Genomic DNA, 21980 nt, shown 5'->3' on the forward strand with positions numbered 1-21980 from the left:
GTGAGCAGTAAAATCACATTTGCTTCAAAAAAACTAGACGAGAAATAGTAGAAAACCAGAATAAACACTGGTGAAGGGGGTGAAACTGGATGGAGAATTAGTGATGTTGCTCTTGGTCAGGTGTGTTTGAATGGCCAATATACCATAACCATCAATGATATTGATCAAGTAGATCATTATCATTGATCTATTTGATCATTATCACTGATGGTTATCAAGTAGATCATTATAAAGAAAAAAAAGCCTCACAAACCATTTTGAGCTGAATTTTGCATGTTTATAGTGTTATAACTTGGCTTTCAAGAAGCTGAAGGGCCTATTTTTTAGCTAGCAAAATGGTAATGATGCAAACATGCTCAGTTTGGAGCCTAGAACTAATAACAGCTTGCTATAAAGACAAAAAAAAGACAGCATCCTGGTAACATCCTGGTAAGTCATTATTTTTTACTATTATATTAGTTGATTTTTTTATTTTCTATTTTAGTTTAGGTCAGTTTCAACTCCAGCCAGGTCTCCCCTATCATACAACAGCTACCAAGTGCGTAGTGTGAAGGCTATCACATGCTTCCTCAGAGACCTGTGAAGCCAGCCAACCACATCTTTTAGAACAGCTGCTCATGCATCTGACAAAATGCAGCACCTATACCTCAATAACTACAGTACAGCACTGTCACATTAGAACTACAACTAGCATTGTCAGACTGGTGACAAAAGGAGACTCTATACAAAGAAAACCACCTGATTCACCTGATAGCGACTGTAAAATATGGTGGTGGATCACTGATTCTTTTGGCCTGTTTTGTTGCTGATGGTTTGGAGGCTCTGAAGAGTGCTGGTATAATGAATTGCTGCTCCTGCTGCATCACATGGAGATGGAACACACTCAGAGGAAAGTGCTATCTACCCCACAGACCCCCACGATTGGCTAGTGTCGTTTTGACAAGGGAGAGAGCACGTCCGATTTCGCTCTCTTGAACTGCCACAGATGGCTGAAACTTTGATTACAATTTACATAAAAATGTATTTATAAATACATAACTCTCAAATGTAATTTAAATATCATAAAACACACTTGTTACATATATTTTAGATAACATTAGATACTTGTTCTTGAATATTCTTTGCAAAGTGTGTTAAAAACAATTACTACAGTAATGCATTAACTTCAACAAAATGTACTTAACTTTCTATACCTAAACTCCACTCTAGTGTTTTTTTTAAGTGAATTTCACAATAGATTATTTTACAGTCTACTGAAACACTATTTAAACACACTTTAAATTTAACTGTATGCTGTAAAATAAATGCCTTTTTTTGTAATTTGGCAGCTGTTTAGTTTTGAATTGTCATTAGAAATGACTTCTTCCTAGGACATTTATTGATAGTGTACTTGTTAATAATTATATTGATAGTATACCTGTTAATAACCTGTAGAATAACATTTCATTTTATATTTACCCACTTTGCAGATGCTCTAACTCAAAGCAACTTAAAAACCATGCAAACAGCTGAAGCAGTGATACAAAGCGTTTAGTGAATCTTCAAGGATTCCATATTTGACAGACAAGTGCTAGAGTGGTCCAGATCATGACACATCAAGGTGTTTAAACTATACAAAAGACAATCAGTAATGAAAAGATCATTTCTAGCTACATAAATAAAATTAAAAATAATAAAAATATTTTAATTTAAACTTAAAAGAAGAAATTGTACTTTTAGTTTTAGGTTTTGCACAAATCATGCTTTTATGGAAAGTCGCAAAGTTATTTCATTTAATTTTTTTTAGTCAAAGACTAAATAATGATTTAGTAAAATCATACCAAAAAAGGAATTGGCATTATCATTTTATTATGCCTGTATCTGGACATCTAGACATCCACTGACCTAAAAATATAAATCAGTCTAACAGATTTTTTTGTAAAATAATCTTTATTAAAAGCTTTACACACAAACACAATTGAGCTATCTGTTTAAGCAATATGGCACGAGCATGTGTGCTGTTGTACTGAATATCAGCGTGGCTGGACCAGAGCTAACTGCTGAATAAATATACATTTACTCTACTATAGCTAGTAGCCTTCCTCCTGCAGAACCACAAGCTTTGCTGCACTTTCTCCTTTATGAGAATTATAATTTATAATTATAAATCCCTTCATGGAATTTTCAACCAACTGATTCATACATCTACCTAATCCCATGTCTTTTTATAATATCTTTAGCCTAAAAAAAGACATAATCTAGTATACATCTGTCAAATTAAAATCATGATGAGTCACTTTCCATTTTAAATTTTTATGAGTTTTATAGTACTAAACTTTAACACAGTGTTATCTATGATTTTTGTTCCTTATACCAAAGCTATGAAGACATATTGTGTAATGGTAATAAAATCTGGTTAACTAAGAAAGCAAAGATTTTTTTATTTCCTGCTTCCAGTTAATATTTACATATTTATACTAGGGGTGTAACACAATGTCATTATCTGTATCTGTTTAGTGCTCAAAATATTCATAACTGCTTGTATAAAGATTTAAACCGGAAGTGGGAGTGGTCTGTTTTTATGTTATTCCTACAACTATACTATAGATCCACTAAAAATCATTTGCAGAACTTAACTTTATTCAGTTCGGTTCCTGAAGCAGATATCCTGTGGAGCTTTCTGGCAAGCTTTCTATCTTTCTATTAATATTTGCTTTTGGGTTTTTGGGTTTGTTACATTCCAGAAAGAATGTATGCTAAAAATAGGACACAATCACAGTGCTGCTGTGAGTCAAAATGGGGTCCTTTAAGCACCATTTCATTATAATGCCTGTATGATTTTCTTTTAATAATGATGAGAAACAATCATTTAAGAATAACAGAAAAAAACACATGCAATGAACGTAGAAAAAGTTCTACATTGTTTTTAAAATGAATTAAATGATTATTTTTGCAGATAGCCCCACAGAGATATGCTACCCTGTGCACAGCGTGCAGTCTGATTGAGCTCTATGAAGGAGCGATTGAATATATGAAAGTATATTTCTTTTGTTTGTACAAAAATATAGTAGAAATGTGGTTTTATTTTGGCACTCAGTAAGGCCGTCGAGCTAAAATGGAATAGTTCATCTCTCATTAGTATCATGTTAGTAAACTTGCTTGTTTTTTTTTAAGTTATGTGAGCAGGGTTGCCAGGTTCCACGTATATTATCCACATATTGCAGATATACTGTATACTGCAAATCAGGAAAGTGTACCACTGTTAACTTGTTACCACCAAATTTTCAAGTCTATTTGTGTGGGTTTTGAGTTGTAGTTGGGTTGGGAACTTTGCTGAAACTTGGCAACCCTCCCCATGACCTTCAGTGAGTTGTTCTATAAAGCTAGACATTAAAGTAAAAAACCTCACAATCTCAGTCCCTGAAACTGGCAAGCTTTCTTAAAAAAAAACCCTGAATACTCCACCTGTGTTTTGTATCTGTATTCATCTGGGATGCATTATCTGTTCAATCTGAATAACATATTCATAACTGGTTACACCCCTAATTTATACCTACAACAGACAAAGCAAACATTAGCGATAGAGCTACACTATGTATTTGTATGGCATGGATCCTGACTCCTCACAGCCACCCATTCAGGGCTTCTCCAGCTGAATGTCATCTTCGTCATTGTTGATCACATCCTGGTATGGTCCTTGGACGAGAGAGCGCTGGATTTGATGATATGTGGAATTGCATTCATCTAGGTTTAGACCCTATAGATATAAAGAGTGTAAATTCCTCTTATTTATGTTCAAATTATCACCAGTTATTTCATGTCAGGCAAATAATATCCTTCACTGATCAAGCATGTCACACACAGAATTATGCAGCTCACATTAAATATTGTTTTTACAAAATGAAATGTTTATAGTTTATTTGCACATAATTAAATAGTGTAGTATTAGAGTTGTATGATGTTAACTCTAAAAAAACTGTAAACTATAAAACTGAAAAAAAAGAAGAAAAAAAAAAGTTAAGCATTTTCTAACAGAAAATATTACAGAAAGCAAAAAGAGGACATACCTCATAAATATTTTCTTCCTCTTTGCCCTTTCTTTTCTCCAGCTGATTCAAGCCCTTTGTCTATGCGAAAGAAAGGAAGAAATTAAGATAGAAAAAGCTGACTTAAAAGACTTAAATGTGAAGCTGACTTTAAGACTTAAACATCACTGAACTGATAACTGATTACCAATATTTTACCACAGAAAATCAAACTTTAATGGGATCCAAAGGTCATGTGAAGAAATTTTTTTTAAAAATCTAAAAAAAAAAGGAAAAATCTAAATTTTTGGTAACACAAATAAGCACTAAATGCAGTCCATAAATAAGCAATATACTGTATTATCAGGAAATAATACAGCACACTGAAAGTAGAAGAATGGAGGCAAAGATCTGCTTGTGTGAAAGTCAGTATTTAAAACATTTAAACATACTCGGGTACTCAAGAGCTGATAAAAAGAGCTGATCACAAGTTCATTATGATGAAAGCTAGTTCTCTAAGCGGTGGGTTATAAGGAACATGGCATCCCCATGGCCAGGGGAAATATTTAAAATAATAATTAAAAAAAAAATTAAATACAAAAATGAAACGTCCTGATTGACTTCATTGTTTTAGTTGCTTTTATGAAGTAAGATTTAATTCTAAAACATACTGTTTTTTTTTCTTTTTTCTGTGAGACACTTGTGTGACACAGTGTATGACACTACTTTGCATTCGGAATTGGTTTTGCACACTGAAATTCTATTTATATCTATTTGATCAATGATTCACTGAAGTAGTACTAAAGATCATATCCAAGATTTGATATTAAGATGACAGAAATGAGTGCTACAGAGGGCCCCATGTCCTCTAACTCGCACTGGGCAAGACAAATTCGAGTTTGACTGAGTTAGCTAATGTTTAATAACCCTTTTGGGAATGAAGGCACATTAGCAACAAAAACAATACTAGCAAATTTAAGAAGTTAGGTCATTTAATAATCTAATGTACAAAAATCAACTAGCTAGCTGATTTAAAGCTAATGTACAAAACCTAACTAGCTAGCTAATTTAACAAGCTAAAACTTAACTCTGTAATTTCAGTTGACTGAAAGTTAATATAACACACTCTTTTAGGTTTGATGGGGAATTTTAAAGACCATTATTTCTTTTTCTTCTTTTTTTTTTTAGGTGGGAGGCAAATGGAACATCTCATGCTGTATGAATCAGTAACTCCAGCAAACGACAAGACCTTACTAAGAAACTGGAACTTGGAAATTTACTTGAGTAAGAGTACAAGTATTCGATTTCAACAATATTTGAGTAAAGTACAAGTTTTCCAATATAGTGTATAAGTACAGAAATAAAGAATTACTCCAGTATTTTCCACCCATATCGTCATGAACTTGTGAAATATTAAAACCTTTTCATGCTTAGTGTCCACACTAATGGACAGTCAATTTAAAGTTATAAATTTTTTAAGTTAAAGGAAAATATAAGATGTCAATCAACTCCAAATCACTTGAGAGCATTACTCTACATTAATATACACATCTGTAGCTTTAGCTGTTGTTCTCAATCTTTGCTAACTTTCTACAAAAAAAAAAGTAAAACTGTTTTTGTGCCAGACTGATCCACTGATCACCTTAAAAAAAAAAAAAAAATTAAAAAAAAAAGGTGTGTTTTTTTTTGCATGAAAGCATGAAAGACTGTCCATTAGTGTGTTTTTTAATTAAATTAGTGTTGTTTTGGGGTAAAATGTTTTTTTTTTTCTTGCATCATTCAACATTCCTCAACCGTGTAAATTCTGTATGTTCAGAAAAGACATTTTCTAAGAAAAAAAAGGCCTTCAACATGAATGTTAAAAAATTTTGGACATTGGAAGATTTTATTATTATTATTATTATTATTATTATTATTATTATTATTATTATTTCAAGCATACTGTTTTAGCCTTTTTTTACCCATGGAGAATCCATTGTTTAAAATATAAGTAATATTTAGACTGAATCAAAATTCATGTGCAAAATACATCATGCACTTTTAAGTAAAAAATAAATAAATAAAAGAATTTGGATATGCGTATAAACAATTTATGCATGAAAGGGTTAAAATTGCTTATTTGTGAACCTTATAGTAAAATGTTACCAGTTTTTATCATGATAAATATATATGAGAACATGTGTAAAGCACCTTGAAGATGAGCATAATGCCAGGCAGCAGCACAAACAACAGCAGGAGAACACCTTCAGCAGTGATGAGGCTGTTCTTACTCCTCTCACTGATGTCCAGGATCATCTGTATGGGCTCTAAGAAGAAGAACATAGATTAGGTTATACATAGTTCCATCTCAAACTTCTCGGCCATTAAGATTCACAACAATCTCACAGCGAACCAATCATTAATATATTTCAATCAAATATTTCTATCAAATATAGTTTTCACACACTTTCTATGGGGATGTATGTGTCAAAGAGGATCAGAAACATAACTCATTATTATTCATAATGTTATACCATTGACTATAAAAGGCAAAATAACATTGACATTCTAGCATTGACTGTCTATTTTGATCCAACTATAAATATGCCAACTCAAATAGCAAAATTTCAATATAAGATGTTAATGCTGGCACAAGAAGACAAATATACACACAAAACAGAACTTTAAAATATTTTCCACTCACCGTATACTTGTAAATAGGTGCCGGGTGTATAGACAGTGTGGTTTGATTTTGTTAGAAGGCATTGATACAGGCCTGTATCATTCAGCTCAATGTCTTTTAGCACCAGATTTGAGCATTCCTTATCCTTCTCTACTTCTTTGCGAATTTCCACTCGTTCATTTGACTGATTCACAAGCGTAATCGTACTTGTGTTGCTGGAAGTCATAACAGTCTGTGTCCATTTAACTTCAACATCAAACTGGCAGATGTAACAGCACTTCATATTGGCTCTCTTTGAGATGGCGAGTCGTAAGCCAGGACGGTCAAACCACAGTTTTATTTTAAGAGGATTGGTAGCATCAGCAGCAACTTATGAAAAAAAGATGTAAAAAACATAACTTTACTTCATTTTACTTGAACTTTATTCAAATTGTTGGTGATTTAAAAAAATATATATATTATATATATGTATATATATATTGTGACATGGTTTTGTATATATAAACCAATCAGCCAATCATGCAGCAGCAGTACAACTGAAGATCGGAAAAAGACCAAGCAATGTTTTTTCAATCATCAACTCTCTAATTTAGGCGAACCTGTGCCCACTGTTGCCTCAGATTCCTGTTCCTAGCTGACAGGAGTGAAAACCAATGTGGTCTTCTGTTGTTGTTGCCTATCTGCCTCAAGGTTCGACATGTTGTGCGTTCTAAGATGCTTTTCTGCTCACCACAATCGTACCGAGTGATTATCTGAGTTACTGTAGCCTTTCTGTTAGCGCAACCCTGGCTCTGGCCAATCTCCTCTGCCCTCTCTCACCAACATCTGCAGAACTGCCGCTTAGTGGACGTTTTTGTCTTTCGCACCATTCAGTGTTTTGGAGACTGTGGTGTGGGAAAATCCCAGGAGATCAGCAGTTTCTGAAATACTCTAACCAGCCTGTCTGGCACCAACAACCACACCACAGTCGAAGTCACTGAGTTCATATTTTCTCTCCATTCTGATGTTTATCTGAAAATGAACTGAAGCTCTTGACTTGTATCTGCGTAACTGTATGCACTGAGTTGCTGACACGACACCTACTCTTCCCTTCCCTGAGATCAAGCTAATTAACCACAAAGACATCTTTTTTGATCATCTTTACCAAGGATGCCAGTAATTCTGGTTCTGACTAATATATTATACGCATACACACACAGATAGGAGACCAAGTAAAACTGGCTTTAACAGGAGATAAGCTCCAGTGAAGCCAAACTGTCACAGGTGCCTGTTGCAAATAAGATGCAGGCAAAATTAAATAACTAATACACTTACAGCTACTGTGAGATTTTCTCCCTTTATATAATATCAATCTCAACATTAGCTCTGTGGTTTAGTGTATATATATATATTAATATGTAATAATATAATTTATAATAATTATTTTGTATGCCAGTGAATATGGCTACTTATTCTCAAAACTACAGTTTTATGTGTATTAATACAAGAACATTTAGAGTTTGTTCTTGTAGGAGTTGAAAGAACTATTTAAGGATACTGCAATGTTGCAAATTTAATATTGCTTTATTTTAAATAATAAGAATACATACTTTTTTTTGCAGTTATGTTGTACCATAAAGTAGAGTATAGGGTTTAGAATGGGTATATTTCGAATTTAATAAACAGATAATAGTGCTAGTGCAAACACATAATGTACAGCTGTAACAGAGGAACATTTATAATTATATATATATATATATATATATATATATATATATATATATATATATATATATATATATATATATATATATATATATATATATATATATACTTGTTTACTTATAAGAGAATTTTAGCTATATGACATGCGATATCTTTTCTATAGTTTAATAACTCTTGTAAAAAATTGAAGTGTACTTTTAAAAGAATAATTAATATGAAAAATGCATACTTTAATACATACTAAATGTATTCTTTTGGAACAACCTATGGCAACTTATTTATTATAAGTGTATTTAAGTGTATTTAAATTGTAATTAAGCTATGTTTAAACATCTTAAATGCCTTCAGTTGTCTTTTTTTTTTTTTTAATGCAAGTTGCATTCAAGTAGATTTAAGAATGTCATTTGTAGACAGTTATTACACTTGAAGTACATGTACTACTTGTAAGAAATAAGAAATGTAATTGAAATTGTCTTTTGAAATATGCTTCAAGATACTTTGAAGCATGCTTAAAGTGTAGTTCAGTGCAACATAGTGAAGTATATTTTAAAAGGTTATACTTTAAAATATACACTTTGAAAGTCTTCAAATGAAAATGTACTTTAAATATTATTTACATTCTTTAAATACATTTTTTTTTTGCAAGGGAAGACATGCAGAGCTTGTGTGTTTTTTTTAAACATTTTAAACTCCTTAAAGTACATAATTATAATTATAACCTTAAAGACGACGGCTGTGGCGTGACTTAAATGCACACTACATTTAATTTTCCAGGTGAGATATTAATATTAATGTTACAATGATGTAATGTTATTAATGAAGTACCTTTCAGAGTAGAGTGACAAGCCATAATAAATTTTTAAAAAAGCACAAATTGTGTAATATATGAGGTGTTTACCTGCGAAGAGACTGAACAAGAAGACGAGTCTTGCCTCCATCGTCTATGAAGTTGAGCAAACAGGTGCAATAAAATGGCCTCCTGATGTCTGTTGACACTTTGATATTATCGCATTTTTCTGTTCACCCCCACCCATTCTTATTTCCCCTGCCCACTACTCATCTTTCTTCTTCCCACAAATGTTTTCTACTGCCCTCTCCCTTTCACACTCTTTCTTTGCGCATACAATTACATCAGTCATAGCAAATTTTAGCAATTGTTGAAATCATTTATTTAAAAAAAAAAAAAAAACAGGAAAATTACAGTAGTAATAAAATGTACCTCAATGCTTTCAAAGTATCTTACAAGATAAAAAGCACAAATACACAGAATAGTTCTTGCTTTAATCAGGGGCAGCTATGACAGAGTGACAATAACCCTAAAATATACAAAGTACTACACTGAGGAGGCAAAGCCAAAAAATAAGAAGTTTACTGTGCTAAAAATGGTCATGAACTTACATTTTACAACTCTGTAGGTAAAAGAATATTTGGTTCAGCATAGAAAAAGAAACACAATATATGAGGAGTCATAAGTTGAGTTTAAAAAACAGTGCACAATGTGAAAGACAGTAATAAACTGCCACCAGACCCTTTAGATGTGGAACTGAAACTTTAGCATATTTGCCTTTCATCTACTGATGGTGAGAAAGAGGAAGAGGGCCACCAGGTTCTCTACACAGCCACTGAGCCAGAACAAAGAAATAAAAGACTAGATTCTTTGCATAATCCACCCTGCGTTATAAATAGCATTGTACATTAAAAAATACAGATGTGTGCCTTAGCTAGTTAAACATCATAAAAATACACTATGGCGTGAGAGTGAAAGCAAGGTTAATTATCTCTCTCTGAGTACACCGTCATGTGTATGGCCACAAGCCACAACAAAGTCCATTTTTCATCCTTCTAACATTGTACAATTCAGTACTTCGTTGTGAGGTCCTGGTGCAACTGCTATAGAATAATGATAGGCACTATATATTTTTCCTATGGGATTTGATAGTTGCATAATTACTGTCTAATAATAATATGAATTGTGAAGGAGCACTAGCAACAGCAACAAAAATACATATACGTAAGTGAAAATGGCCACTGCTGATGTTGGAAAAACTTCTCATGAAATCACACACTCAGTGTTTCGGTCAACACTTACAAACTTAAAGCCTTCAAAGTCCATTTACGGTAAACTGCAGGTTAAAAAATATACAGCCGAAGATAGCACTATTACAGATAATATGCAATTATTATTATTTTTTTTTTCTATTTTATTTAGATTTATACAACAGCGCTGTTGAATTCTCGATTCTGATTGGTCAGAAGGTGTTAACATTATACAGTACTCTATAAAGTTACTCAACACCTTCTAACTAATCCGAATAATAAACAGACAGAAATAAAATGTGTATAAGAAGGTATAATCATTCACGTGAAGGTTTTTTTTGTTTCGTTAGTAGACATTTCTTTACCAGCGGAGTTTGTGCTTTCTGGTTTCTAGGTAACATGACAAGATACATTTTTTTTTGTCTAATTTACTTTAAAAAAGAAAAAGAAAAAAACAGGCACGCTGGTGAGGGAATGACTGTTTACAACCACTATAACAATCAATAACAGGAACTAACTGTTCTCACAACCATTCCATAACATTAAATTATTACCAGTTAAAAACGTGATGTTCGTTAATAAATTGAAAATTGTAATCGCAAATTGCTGTGGCATAAGAGGAATAACACAATTCAGACATTGCTACGAAAATAATCCACTTCAGAGCATTACGCCAAGTATGACAGCACAGTCTGATGTGTGTTATTCCTTACACAGACCAGACTAAAAGCATTATTACTTAAACAGTTAATATGCAATTAGCTGTTATATTTGTATTTATGCAACAGCGCTGTTGAATTCTCGATTCTGATTGGTCAGAAGGTGTTGATTATTATTTTAATAACATCAGCTACTTTAGACTGACCTTTATGGTATGAGCTCACATATGTTAAGCCTTATAATAAATGGATTAAAAAATAAAAAATGTTTATATTTAGCAAAGAAAACATAATCGTTGATAGGGTGGTTTCAATAAGGAGACATTATTTAACTTTTATGGAAGGAGTCTCCAGTGTCAGCTTTGTGTTTGCTTCCTTACATAATTTATTTATGAGATTTATATATATATATATATATATATATATATATATATATATATGCATAGAACATAAGCAAGGGATGTAAGTGCATTTTAATTTTGTCCTCCATGCTAATCTTGCATCTGCTTATATAAGTAAAAGCTAAATAATTCTTATCAGATCTAACCATTAGATTTACTGCTATAAACGTGCTGCTTAGGTCCTCTTTGGTCTGAAACCAATCCATGTGAAGGCTAGCGAGGCTACTATTTATAAATTATTTTTAAAAAATCATTACATTGTATCTGCTCTTACGATTATGCATAGACATTAAAACACAGCTAAGTTCTTCTACAGAGCAGAATGTCAAGAATTTGAATTCATCAAGGCGACTCGCATGCACGCACACTCACTCACTCCGACATGCTAAAGACAGAATATATCTACAGCGACCGTGTGACGATAACTACGATGCTTGTGTAACTGCTGCACTGTGATATAAACAACACCTGTGGCTTAGAGTGACGAACTCCATATCCACACAAATATTTCCAGACTCCATATCACACTCAAAAGCATATACATATCAGCAGATGTCAACCCAGTTTCACTTGGGATTAATCCACTATATCAATCCCCTTCCTCACCACATCTCTCCAACTTTCAGCTTTCGTCTTTGTTTCATGTGCGCTCAAGAGCTGTTCTTTCAAAATGGCAAAGACACATACATAAGTACATTTTTGTAATCCTGACCATCTTCATTTGGGCCAGGAGTTCTGCATAAAATAAACATGAACACACATGCACACACACACACACACACACACACAGTCTTTCTCTCTCTCTCCTTTCTGTAAGTGACTCTTTCACCACATCATCAGGCTGGGGCTACAGACAATCTGCAGAGAAGAAAAGAGGAGAGACGTTTAAGAATGTACCGTTTAGAAAACAGGAAATGCCAACATCGATGAAGGATTTAGTGCATTGTATAATCATTTACCCGCCTTGGCCTTCTACATCACATTGGCTACGTTTACATGCAGCTTAATTATAATAATCCTATAATAATCAGACTGATGGCTCAGAATATAACATGTTTATGAGTACATCTCAGTCGGAAAAAAATAAACTAAATGAGGCCCATCCGAGCGTGGATCCTATCCAATCGAATGAGATGTATAATCTTTTTAATGATCTGTTAAATAGAAGAATAATATGTAACATAAAAACCTTTGTGTCTGTGCACTTTCACTGGTTAAAATTAAAATTAGCCAATTCTTTCTGCGGGTGTTTGAGTCACAATCCACTCCATTAACACAGTCTAATCTGAGTATAATCTGTTTAAATTAAAAAATAATTGTGAGCTTGACATTCTGAAGCTGATGCAACATGCAAATTGACTTCAATAAAGTTACACATTTAATATTTGCCAGAAATTCAGAGAGGATGCGGAACACATGCAAAAATAGGAGTTAAAAATAAAAGCTACACTGCGGATACCTCTACCATTAACCAGTCTAGTCCTTCTTGTTACTAATTTGTATGCCTCAAATACCTTTCAAACATGCCTTGACCATGCTTGGATTAATGGGATTAAAAGGATAAGTCCATACAGTTCCTACATTTAAGCACTTATTTTTGAGATACTGCACTAACAAGAATGACAGACTGACAGATGGACTGATGAATCGACGGCAAAAATATTAGATAGCCAGCAAATGGGCCTTGAATTCCTGAACATGAAGTGAAAAAGCTAACCTCTCTGTATGACAAACATGAAGGAAGCTATTGAAGAAAAACTCGAATTTCATTTGACCTTGAGTCTGTTTGGATAAATTCCAAAATCTAAATCAGTTTGTCTGCTGGTTACAATTACAGTTCCATATACATACTATAAATATTCAATACTCATTCTTCAGATATCGTGCTAACAAGAATATTGGACGGGCACACAGACACACGTATAGACACCCTTCACTAGGTGCTGGAAGCATAACAAATGTCCTTTAATGTTGATAACATCAGAAGATGCGTAAAGACATCACACTGATGTATAATGTGTGCATTTTATGTTATTTTCAACAGGAAGAGCGGCTTTGCTCCTGAATGTCGAATAAATCAAAAATGCTAAATAACTTCACTGCGGTCAGGTTATCTCACTGTATGTTTAAGAATCACGCTGAGATGAGGTTTTGCTGACACAGGAAATAGGTTAAAACTTGTTATAAACACAAGCAGCGAGATTAAAAAGTTGAATGCGCTGACTGGACTCTCACACTCCTCATTGTTGTTATAACGTTGGCACTAAACCCCACTTTTTGCATGTGCATTGTGCATGTGCATTCAACTTTGGATTGGATTACATAACATGCATTCAGATTGTGAAAATCTTCACATGTAGACGATCACTGATAAACACAAAATAGTTGAGAATATCAACATGGGCACTGCGACTCAGGTGTAATATGCAATGCTGAAGTCATAGCAGTGGGAGAATTACCTGGTGACCAGCAGGTTGGAGTGATCCTCAGTTGTAGTTGCCTCTTTGAATTGTGAACTTAGCAAGGGTTTCTTGTAGCCTGTGATACTCCTCCTCCACATTCTGTAAATACATTACAGTTACACTTTCTGGAATGTTCTGACAAATTCTTTATATTATGTCCTGTTTAAACAAAGATCTCTGTCAAAATTATCTGAGTAATAGCACTTCTAGCATTCCGCAAATCACCCATAATCCGCGATGCGATGGTGATGACAGTAAAAATTGAGTACATTGTTGATATAGTTCTTTCACAAATCACTTCTCTGAGGTAGAAATTGGAGTGTGTGTATATACGGGGTTCTACGTTAACCACCAGGCACTTGGGAAAACTTTACATGAACACTTTATTTCTTCCTTTTCTAGGAAAAAGATACGTCGGTCATATCAGATTCCCATGTTAACTGGCTCCTCTGCTGTATTTACTGGGAAAAAAGGAAGACTGCTCTTTTAAATGTATGTTTGAGTAATAACTCATACCAGAATACTCCGATGTTAAAATGCAGTGCTCCTACACAAAACGAGTAAAAGTTGGCAAATCTGCATTTTTATCTAATTATTTTTCTCAGCCATCCGTCAAACCGTTCTAACCTGTAGTCTCTTCACTTGTTCTTCCAAACTCTTCAGTTTTCTGCTGACCTCCTCCAGCTGCTCCTGTGAAAGCACTAGAGGAGCAATTACAGCTTTCTGCTCTTCTCCTTTTGCCTTTTCATCCTGCCCATCCTCCTGCGACTCCGTACTGTGCTCTTCCACTAATGAAAGAAAACATGATATTACCATTTACCACAGCTGGAGTTCACAATTATGTTGAACCTGGGGGAAGAAACATGCGTTATGAACCAAGTGACCCACAGGGTTTAAGTGTAATATAAGGTTAACCTTGTGATTGACTTCCATCATTTTCCTGCTTCCCCGGCTCTGCTCCACTCTCCACATCAGGCTGGGCATTCTTGGACAGAAAGTCACTTCCGCCTAACAGTGTCTTCAAGGACATTACTGTTGGGGCATTGATGTAAGAATGCTGCTCATGTCAATATGGTACATATATCATTACATTTGTTGAAAATAATACTGATGAAAGCAACTATTGACTACCTACATATACGAAGTAAGATTTGTCACGCTAGGAAAATGGAAAGACCACTGACCTTCATCCAAAGCCAAAATGGCTGACCGCTCTGGAGGGGCATTGCTGTAACCCAGTGGGTCAATTCCACAGGCAGCTAAGCAGTCCATCAGTGAGGACTGAGTGTGTCGGAACTTTTCATCCCTAAGGCTGTCCTTATATTGACCTTTTTAATTAGAAGATGCATCACAATCACAACAGTGCAATAAGTTCAATTAAATGCAATACGTTTTCTGACTTGCATTTTCTTCCATGGCCATTTGCCCCGAGAGTTCAGTACATTTTGTGGGGTGTGAAAGCTGTTTTTGAGCCCAGGAGCAGTCCCAAGACCCGATCGCTGGTCCCCTTGAAAATGGTGGTCTGGAGCTCAGCTTTGTGGTGCGAGTGCTTGCACTGAGATGATTGTGAAAAACGCATGTCTCATGCCAGACTGCATGGCAAAAAATCGTCTTATACAATAATGGCTCTTTGTTTGCAGTTACTCCTGGACCATGACATGCCATGCATCTATAAAGCACTGTTCTTTTCCACTCAAGTGTTGTTACCAAAAGTAAAAAATAAAAAAAAACTGCAAAAGAATGAACACTGTGCCTACCATTTTGCAAATCTATGTGCACAAAAGAGATGCACAGAATTGCACAATCAATCCACTGTACAGAAGGAATTATTCTGCAGAAGAAGAACCTGCAATTTTGAACCCCTCCCACAAATAAATAGGTCATGGGTGTATTTGGGCCAAATGTGAAAACGCCCTTAACGACAAATGAGCAAGAATTCTTACCAGCAGAGTTTTTCAGTACGTCTGGTCCATTGTCAATAGGGCTGAGAGGGGGGTTCATTCTAAAGAAGAGAAATGAGATGAGATGAGATGAAATGAAAACTAATTTAACCTGTAAGCCTTTTAGCAATATTTTTAGTTGTGGTTGGTATCATATAGGCAGTGGGATTAAAAAAAAATCTCTCACAGATCCTGGGGTACACATATTTATTGTGTTTATTTACAGTTAGCTCTTGAATTATTTGCACCCCCTGGTAAATATGGGTTAAATAGGTTATGAAAATATATAGTTTTGGTTAATCAGCCTAATCTCACACACAAAATATGAGAGAAATCTAACTTTTAACTGAAATAAATTTTATCTACATTTTTTATACCCGTATATATTTTTCATAACCTTTTTTTTTTTTTAACCCATCTTTACCAGTGGTCCAATAATTATGGACCTGTCTGTAAACAATACACAATAGCTATGTGCACTGACTGAAGGATAAGTGACACAAGAGGAGGTGAAAATTCATGTTCCTGTATTTTATTGCCAAATAAAGCAATAATATAATTCAATATAAAAATGTATTATAGGCTTAAAAAAACACACTTTTCATTATTTCCTAAGTCTCAAACAGACAGTAAAATTAAAGCCAATATATTAAAGCCAATAGACATCAATGAAACTGTAAGTTATTGTATTACATTTTTGTATCGGGTTATACTTTTGACTCATTACATCATCTATTATTGTTTTTTTTTTTTTTGCATTTTGTGGAATTTTATATGAATATAAAAAAAATAACCACATAATGCCAAATTAAGCTAAATTAATAGGAAATGCCATTATAACAACTGAAAATAGCACTCTGACAGATATTTAAAGAACACGGGAAATACTCACAAGACACTATATGGCAGTGCAGAGCTGGTACTTGGCACGCTGCCATGCCTCTTCCTGTCCAGCATAGGACCGCCACTCTTTTTCAACTCCTCTACTGATGACTTTATTGAAACTGTCCATCTACAAGACAAAGTTTTGTGTCCATTCACAAACTATGGCACAGATTACTGTTCAATGACTGCTCATCCTACTGCTTTGCTTTTTACCCCTAACACACTCACATTTTCCGTTCAGCAACAGACTGGGCCACAAGTTCATAGATCTGTGCTCCACTTTCCCAAGTGAAGATAACGTAGAAGGCCTTACGATCTGAAAAAAGAAATGCATTAATGTCACTTTCTGGCAGCAAACATCACCTTCCTACCTGCGAGACATGCACAGAGGCATACACACAGTTACCTGTGGCCACCTCTCGGAGGAAAGCCGATTCCAGCTTTATGATGGGGCTGAGCATTTGTTTGCCCTCCTGGGCAGCAATGTTACTCTTACTTTGGCATTTCAACAGCATTTTATCATCTTGTTTCTGCAAAAGGACCAACAGGTCTCCCAGCAACACACCCTGTACATCTGGACACACATACACTCATGTCAGTGTTACATAGTCTAAAATCCCATTAAGAATGGTAATTAATCATCTGTCAAAATAATACATTGATAAGTGTGGCACGAATAATACACAGACTTAAACAACAGGAGTTACCTAGAGCTTTTTCCTTAGTCACTCTCCATGTAAGTGGCCCCTCGTAAATCATAGACCTTGATGTCAGGTCAAAGCTCTGAAAGAGAGACTAATCTCTTAGAAACCCAACATTTATACTGTTATATGATGCTGAGTGAGTACAGAGAGTCAGGAGACAATCTCTTACCTTGTACTCTGTGTAGAGCTCATTGCTGGGCTTCAGCCCTGAAGTGTCCAACCTGCGCTGGTAGTCTTTTAAAGTCTTGTAAGGGAAGGAAAGAGGGCATTATAGCTTATGCATTAGGGTTAGGGGACATACAGAAAAAAAAAGGAGAAAATAGGCAAAATAGCAAAGAGCAAAACAGCAAATTAGGAGGTTAGGACAAATATTATGGGTTATACTTAGAACAGGGGTGTTAGTCCAAAGTCAAATGGGCCAGGACAAAAAAAAAAAATTGTTTAGTAGACTAATAACACATCAACAACAACTGTTAAATATGCTCGCATTTAATCAATTGCATTCTCAATGCACACAGATTGAACACATATCAAAACCGATAAACAGACTGCAGTTCAACCATATATTTTTCAAGTTTTCCTAAATTATTTCTTCTGGAACTAAGCATGGTTACAGCACCAAATTTTTAACGTGCTAACGAAAAATTATATATCATTAGGACATTGTTCGGGAGTGGAGGTGATGGCCTGGTGGTTATAGCTCTATTTTGCCCCCTAGTGGAATAACAGAGACAAGCTCTTTTTGGAACAAGGCAATTTTCATTCAGAACATGGACTCTACATTTATTTGATGATAATATGGGCCGGATGAGAAGTTTGATTGGGGCGGTCTGGGCCCATGGGCCATATGATTGACACCCCCGGGTTGAGATTGAGGATAAGAGTTATGGGAAAATTAAATTATATGGGTCATTTCTGAATTAATTCTTTTGTGAATGGTGAATATGGACCACTATTGGACACTCTCAAGTCAAGTCATCACCAAATCTTAAGACAAAAATAAATAAAATGTCATTTAAACACCATAGCCCTTTTACTGGAATCCTGGAGGATGTTCTCTGATGTACCAATATGTGTGTAACAATACTGCTATAATAAAGTATTACAACAGTGGGTGGTGTATGGAAAGGATAACTGTTCAGTGCCACATCAGTTTAAGAGCTAGGGCGTTTAGCCAAAAGTTACCCATCTTTTATCATTTCAACAAAGCCCTTAACATTCAAACTGAACAGTTTTCTTATTAACATTTTATTAAATTCGGAAAATAAGCATTTCTCTAAAGATGTTCCTACCAGAAGATTCTCCATGTGTTTCACCTCCTCATTGACATGGTTTAGGATCTTACGACAGCACTCAGCAGCCTGTTGGATATTTTCTTTCTCCAGATCATCTTCTGTGAGATGAAAACAGTTGCATACAAGACATTAAATGGCAACCACTGCTAACTGCTGTTAAATTGGATAAAAGCAAGTTCATTTACATTTCTTTATCCTTGATAATACATCTAATTTTGATAGATCTGTCAACTGTTTGATCTGTTTTAGCTGGCATGCTAATATAGGCCAGATAGTGGTTAACAACTGTCTTTGGTGAGCTTTTTGTACTTCATGGATTTAACATTTGGTTCTGGCAAATGTGAGTCAGTAAAGGCTTCTGTTTGCTTTACCGAGTCTTTGTATTTTATCCTGTAATCTGTTTAGCTAGTGGGTAATGAGTGTTTTTTGGTGTGTTTTTCGGTACTTTATACATTTAAAACTTAACTGTACTGGGTGAGAGCAAGTCTCAAGCTTTTGCTTGCTTTTAGTCTGTGTATTTTATCTACAAATCTGTGTCTATTTATTCTCTGCTCTCTTTTAGCTAGCATGATAACAACATAGTTGCTGACTGTTGCATGTTGCGTGTTTCTCTGTACTTCTCTTCTCTGTACTGCAAGTTATTCGATCAATAAAAACTATGAAGTTTTTTCCCCTCCGTCATAACACTTCTTTAAACCTGGGGTCATAACAATAACAGGAGATACACTATACGGCCTAAAGTGTGTGGATACTTGACCATCACACCCATATGTGCCTTTTGAACATCCCATTCCAGATGTAGTCCCCCTTGTGTGTGTGGGTCAGATGTGCACAAATGTTTGGCCATATAGTGTATAACCTCAGAATCATAAATACTTAAAGCACATCCCAAACCAAATAGTATGTGAGTACACCATTCATTACTGTTTAAGTATTTTGGGATGCAGCCCTGAATTCACACTGAATGTGTATTTGATGCTTCAAATTCACTGTGACCCTAACCTTGATGCTATGTGGGTACTAAATACAAATGAATGAATGAATGAATGAACGAGCAACAACCCACACTCGAAAACCTTTACAACACACATTCTATATCCTACAGCAAGTAGCTCACCACACCTTTAGTAATTACAACTTTTTTTTTTTAACCAGAGACAAATTGTTAACCAGTTCATAAACAACAAAACAAAACAAACCTGTGCTCTTGGCAATGTTTTCCAACAGTAGTGGGTACTTTGTTAGTCTCTGCATCTCGATGGGGATGATGTCCTTCAGCTGTAACCTTCTGCACTGTGGCTTACTCTCAGCCTCCTAAAAAACAGACAAGAAAATATTTGTGCATTTTAGGTCTTATATATACCATTCCACCAGGGGTGGATTGTATTTACTCATGCTATGGCACAAGTGATGCATATAACACCTACAAATATTAGTCCAATAAATCAGCTTAATCAGTATAATAATAGTAATTTATCCATGAATCAATTTAAAAAAATTAAGAAGAATTATGCTGCTGCTATTTCCTTCCTATTAAATCTAATGAACAGATGAATTTTCTGGAATTCTGTTTAACAGCTTACAGAACACCACAGAGTGATTCTGATATTAAATAATAGCTTCCAACATTTTACTGCACATCTGCGTCAACCACTGACTGGAAAGCTGTGTATAAAGTGTTTGCATGTGTGTATACCAGTATGAAGGCATTGAAGCGGGGATCTTTCTTCTGTCTGTTCTTGATTTGAACCAGAGTCCATGACTGACGACTACAGAAACGAGCTGTGAGCTTCTGGAACCATTCACCCTCTGAGCCATTAAACTGTGAGAATGTGTGAAAGCGTTGTCTTATGCCAGCTTTTTATAAACACAAAACCACTAAAATGTGTGTGTATTATAAATACACCCTACATTACTCTCGTTATCCAAATGATATAATAATCAAAAGATATACAAATCTCGTTTAGACAAATGATGGTACTCACTCTGTTGAGCAGAGGAGTGCTGATATTTTTAACCACATATTCATCTTCTTGGCGTAGCTTCTTCAGATTTTCATAGAAAGCATCTGAAAGAATAATTTCCAATACATTTAGATGGCCTTCTTGCTGTCTGTTAATTTTTCTACCCCAAACTTGTACTTTATACTAAACTTAATACATGGTCATCCAAGAGAGGACTCACAGTGCATCTCTATAATCTCATCCAAACTAGGGAAGATGGTGTCCAGTTCAGTAGTATCCATGATTGCCTCTCTTTCCAGTGGACGGGAAAACACTGTCTGTAGTACACTCAGCATGCGCACGTGGGCATGCTCTGTTGCATACAACTCTGTAGGGAAAATAGGACAGAAAATTAGAGGTGGGGTTTTTTTATATATAGAGATATTTTAACCATTTCATTGCAAGTGCAAAACTCACATACAAGTCATAACGGGATTAAAGACAACCCAAGGTGCAACATAATCATAAGGACAGAAAGCAGCTTTCCAAATATCATTACCAGTGTTAGGGTTTACACTTCGTTGTTTTTTCTCTTTTGGCCAAAAACTGCCTTTTTGACTATTTTCATGCTGAAATTTTACAGTGGCATCCCTAATAAATATAGTTGTATAGCTATATAGTTATACTAATGTTAACTATACTGTATAGTTGTCTAATGTTAAGCAAGTCAAACGTAAATTTATATGATTTTATTTGAACTTAAAAATATTCTCCATTTACCTTGAGAGAAAGCAAGGACATGGTGTCAGAACATCTTTTAAGTAGGAAAATCGAGTGGAGATTGGGGAATGGGCTTCCAGGGTGTCAGTTAATATCAGAGAGTTCAAAACACTTGGGCAACTGTCAAGCATTCCAGATTCAACTGGCTAGTCTGCTGATTTTATTGGAGAAAAAACCCTGCTCATTTGTTGAGTATTTCTGAGTGATAATTTGTAGATTACTCCAGTGTTAAAACGTGTTGAGGTTGGCAGGTCTGGAACAGGCTCCAGATCCACCACAACCCAGGATAAAGCAGTTACTGAAGATGGATGGATGGATGGATGAATGAATGAACGAACAAACATACCTAGATTGTGTTCGTGGACAACACTGAGATTTATGCTAAAATAATTCCATGCATAGTAGAAGTATATAAGTGTAGGAGTCTTCCATAATAATGTTGGATGTAGCACTTGGTTAGTTTCTATCTTCATCCCCATCCACATTCCATTTATATTGGTTTCT

At 35.0% G+C, this 21980-nt stretch overlaps 2 protein-coding genes across 5 annotated transcripts in view; both read right to left on the bottom strand.

Annotated features, from left to right (window-relative positions):
* Positions 1-1910: 1910 nt before the first annotated feature.
* On the bottom strand, positions 1911-9393 carry cd79a (CD79a molecule, immunoglobulin-associated alpha). Its single transcript, XM_026923969.3, has 5 exons — positions 9269-9393; positions 6688-7035; positions 6195-6310; positions 4047-4106; positions 1911-3736 (listed from the first exon to the last, which is right to left on the bottom strand). Exons 1-5 carry the CDS (start codon positions 9306-9308, stop codon positions 3617-3619), a joined length of 684 nt encoding a protein of 227 aa, XP_026779770.2. The 5' UTR covers positions 9309-9393; the 3' UTR covers positions 1911-3616.
* Positions 9394-9546: 153 nt separating this feature from the next.
* Positions 9547-21980, bottom strand: part of arhgef1b (Rho guanine nucleotide exchange factor (GEF) 1b) — a 45975-nt gene continuing 33541 nt past the window's right edge. For all 4 annotated transcript variants that reach the window (XM_034297982.2, XM_053227886.1, XM_034297981.2 and 1 more), the window contains 16 exons: positions 20938-21084; positions 20739-20821; positions 20450-20575; positions 19953-20067; positions 18751-18851; positions 17628-17702; positions 17462-17537; positions 17161-17328; positions 16983-17070; positions 16762-16881; positions 15873-15931; positions 15114-15257; positions 14845-14961; positions 14557-14717; positions 13927-14028; positions 9547-12325 (listed from right to left, as the gene is read on the bottom strand). In XM_034297982.2, coding sequence (XP_034153873.2) covers positions 13954-14028; positions 14557-14717; positions 14845-14961; positions 15114-15257; positions 15873-15931; positions 16762-16881; positions 16983-17070; positions 17161-17328; positions 17462-17537; positions 17628-17702; positions 18751-18851; positions 19953-20067; positions 20450-20575; positions 20739-20821; positions 20938-21084 — 1655 coding nt within the window. In that variant the 3' untranslated portion in view covers positions 9547-12325; positions 13927-13953. The remainder of the gene's footprint in view (positions 12326-13926; positions 14029-14556; positions 14718-14844; positions 14962-15113; positions 15258-15872; positions 15932-16761; positions 16882-16982; positions 17071-17160; positions 17329-17461; positions 17538-17627; positions 17703-18750; positions 18852-19952; positions 20068-20449; positions 20576-20738; positions 20822-20937; positions 21085-21980) is intronic.

This window comes from Pangasianodon hypophthalmus, chromosome 22, assembly GCF_027358585.1.
Source record: "Pangasianodon hypophthalmus isolate fPanHyp1 chromosome 22, fPanHyp1.pri, whole genome shotgun sequence".
Lineage (NCBI taxonomy): Eukaryota > Metazoa > Chordata > Actinopteri > Siluriformes > Pangasiidae > Pangasianodon > Pangasianodon hypophthalmus.

Excerpts from the sequence above, each read along its gene's own strand:
- cd79a (XM_026923969.3), bottom strand. The coding sequence starts at position 9,308 with ATGGAGGCAAGACTCGTCTTCTTGTTCAGTCTCTTCGCAG. Across the intron at positions 7,036-9,268 it reads CTTGTTCAGTCTCTTCGCAG|TTGCTGCTGATGCTACCAAT; the intron begins GTAAACACCTCA and ends TTTTTTCATAAG. Across the intron at positions 6,311-6,687 it reads CACCTATTTACAAGTATACG|AGCCCATACAGATGATCCTG; the intron begins GTGAGTGGAAAA and ends TCTTCTTCTTAG.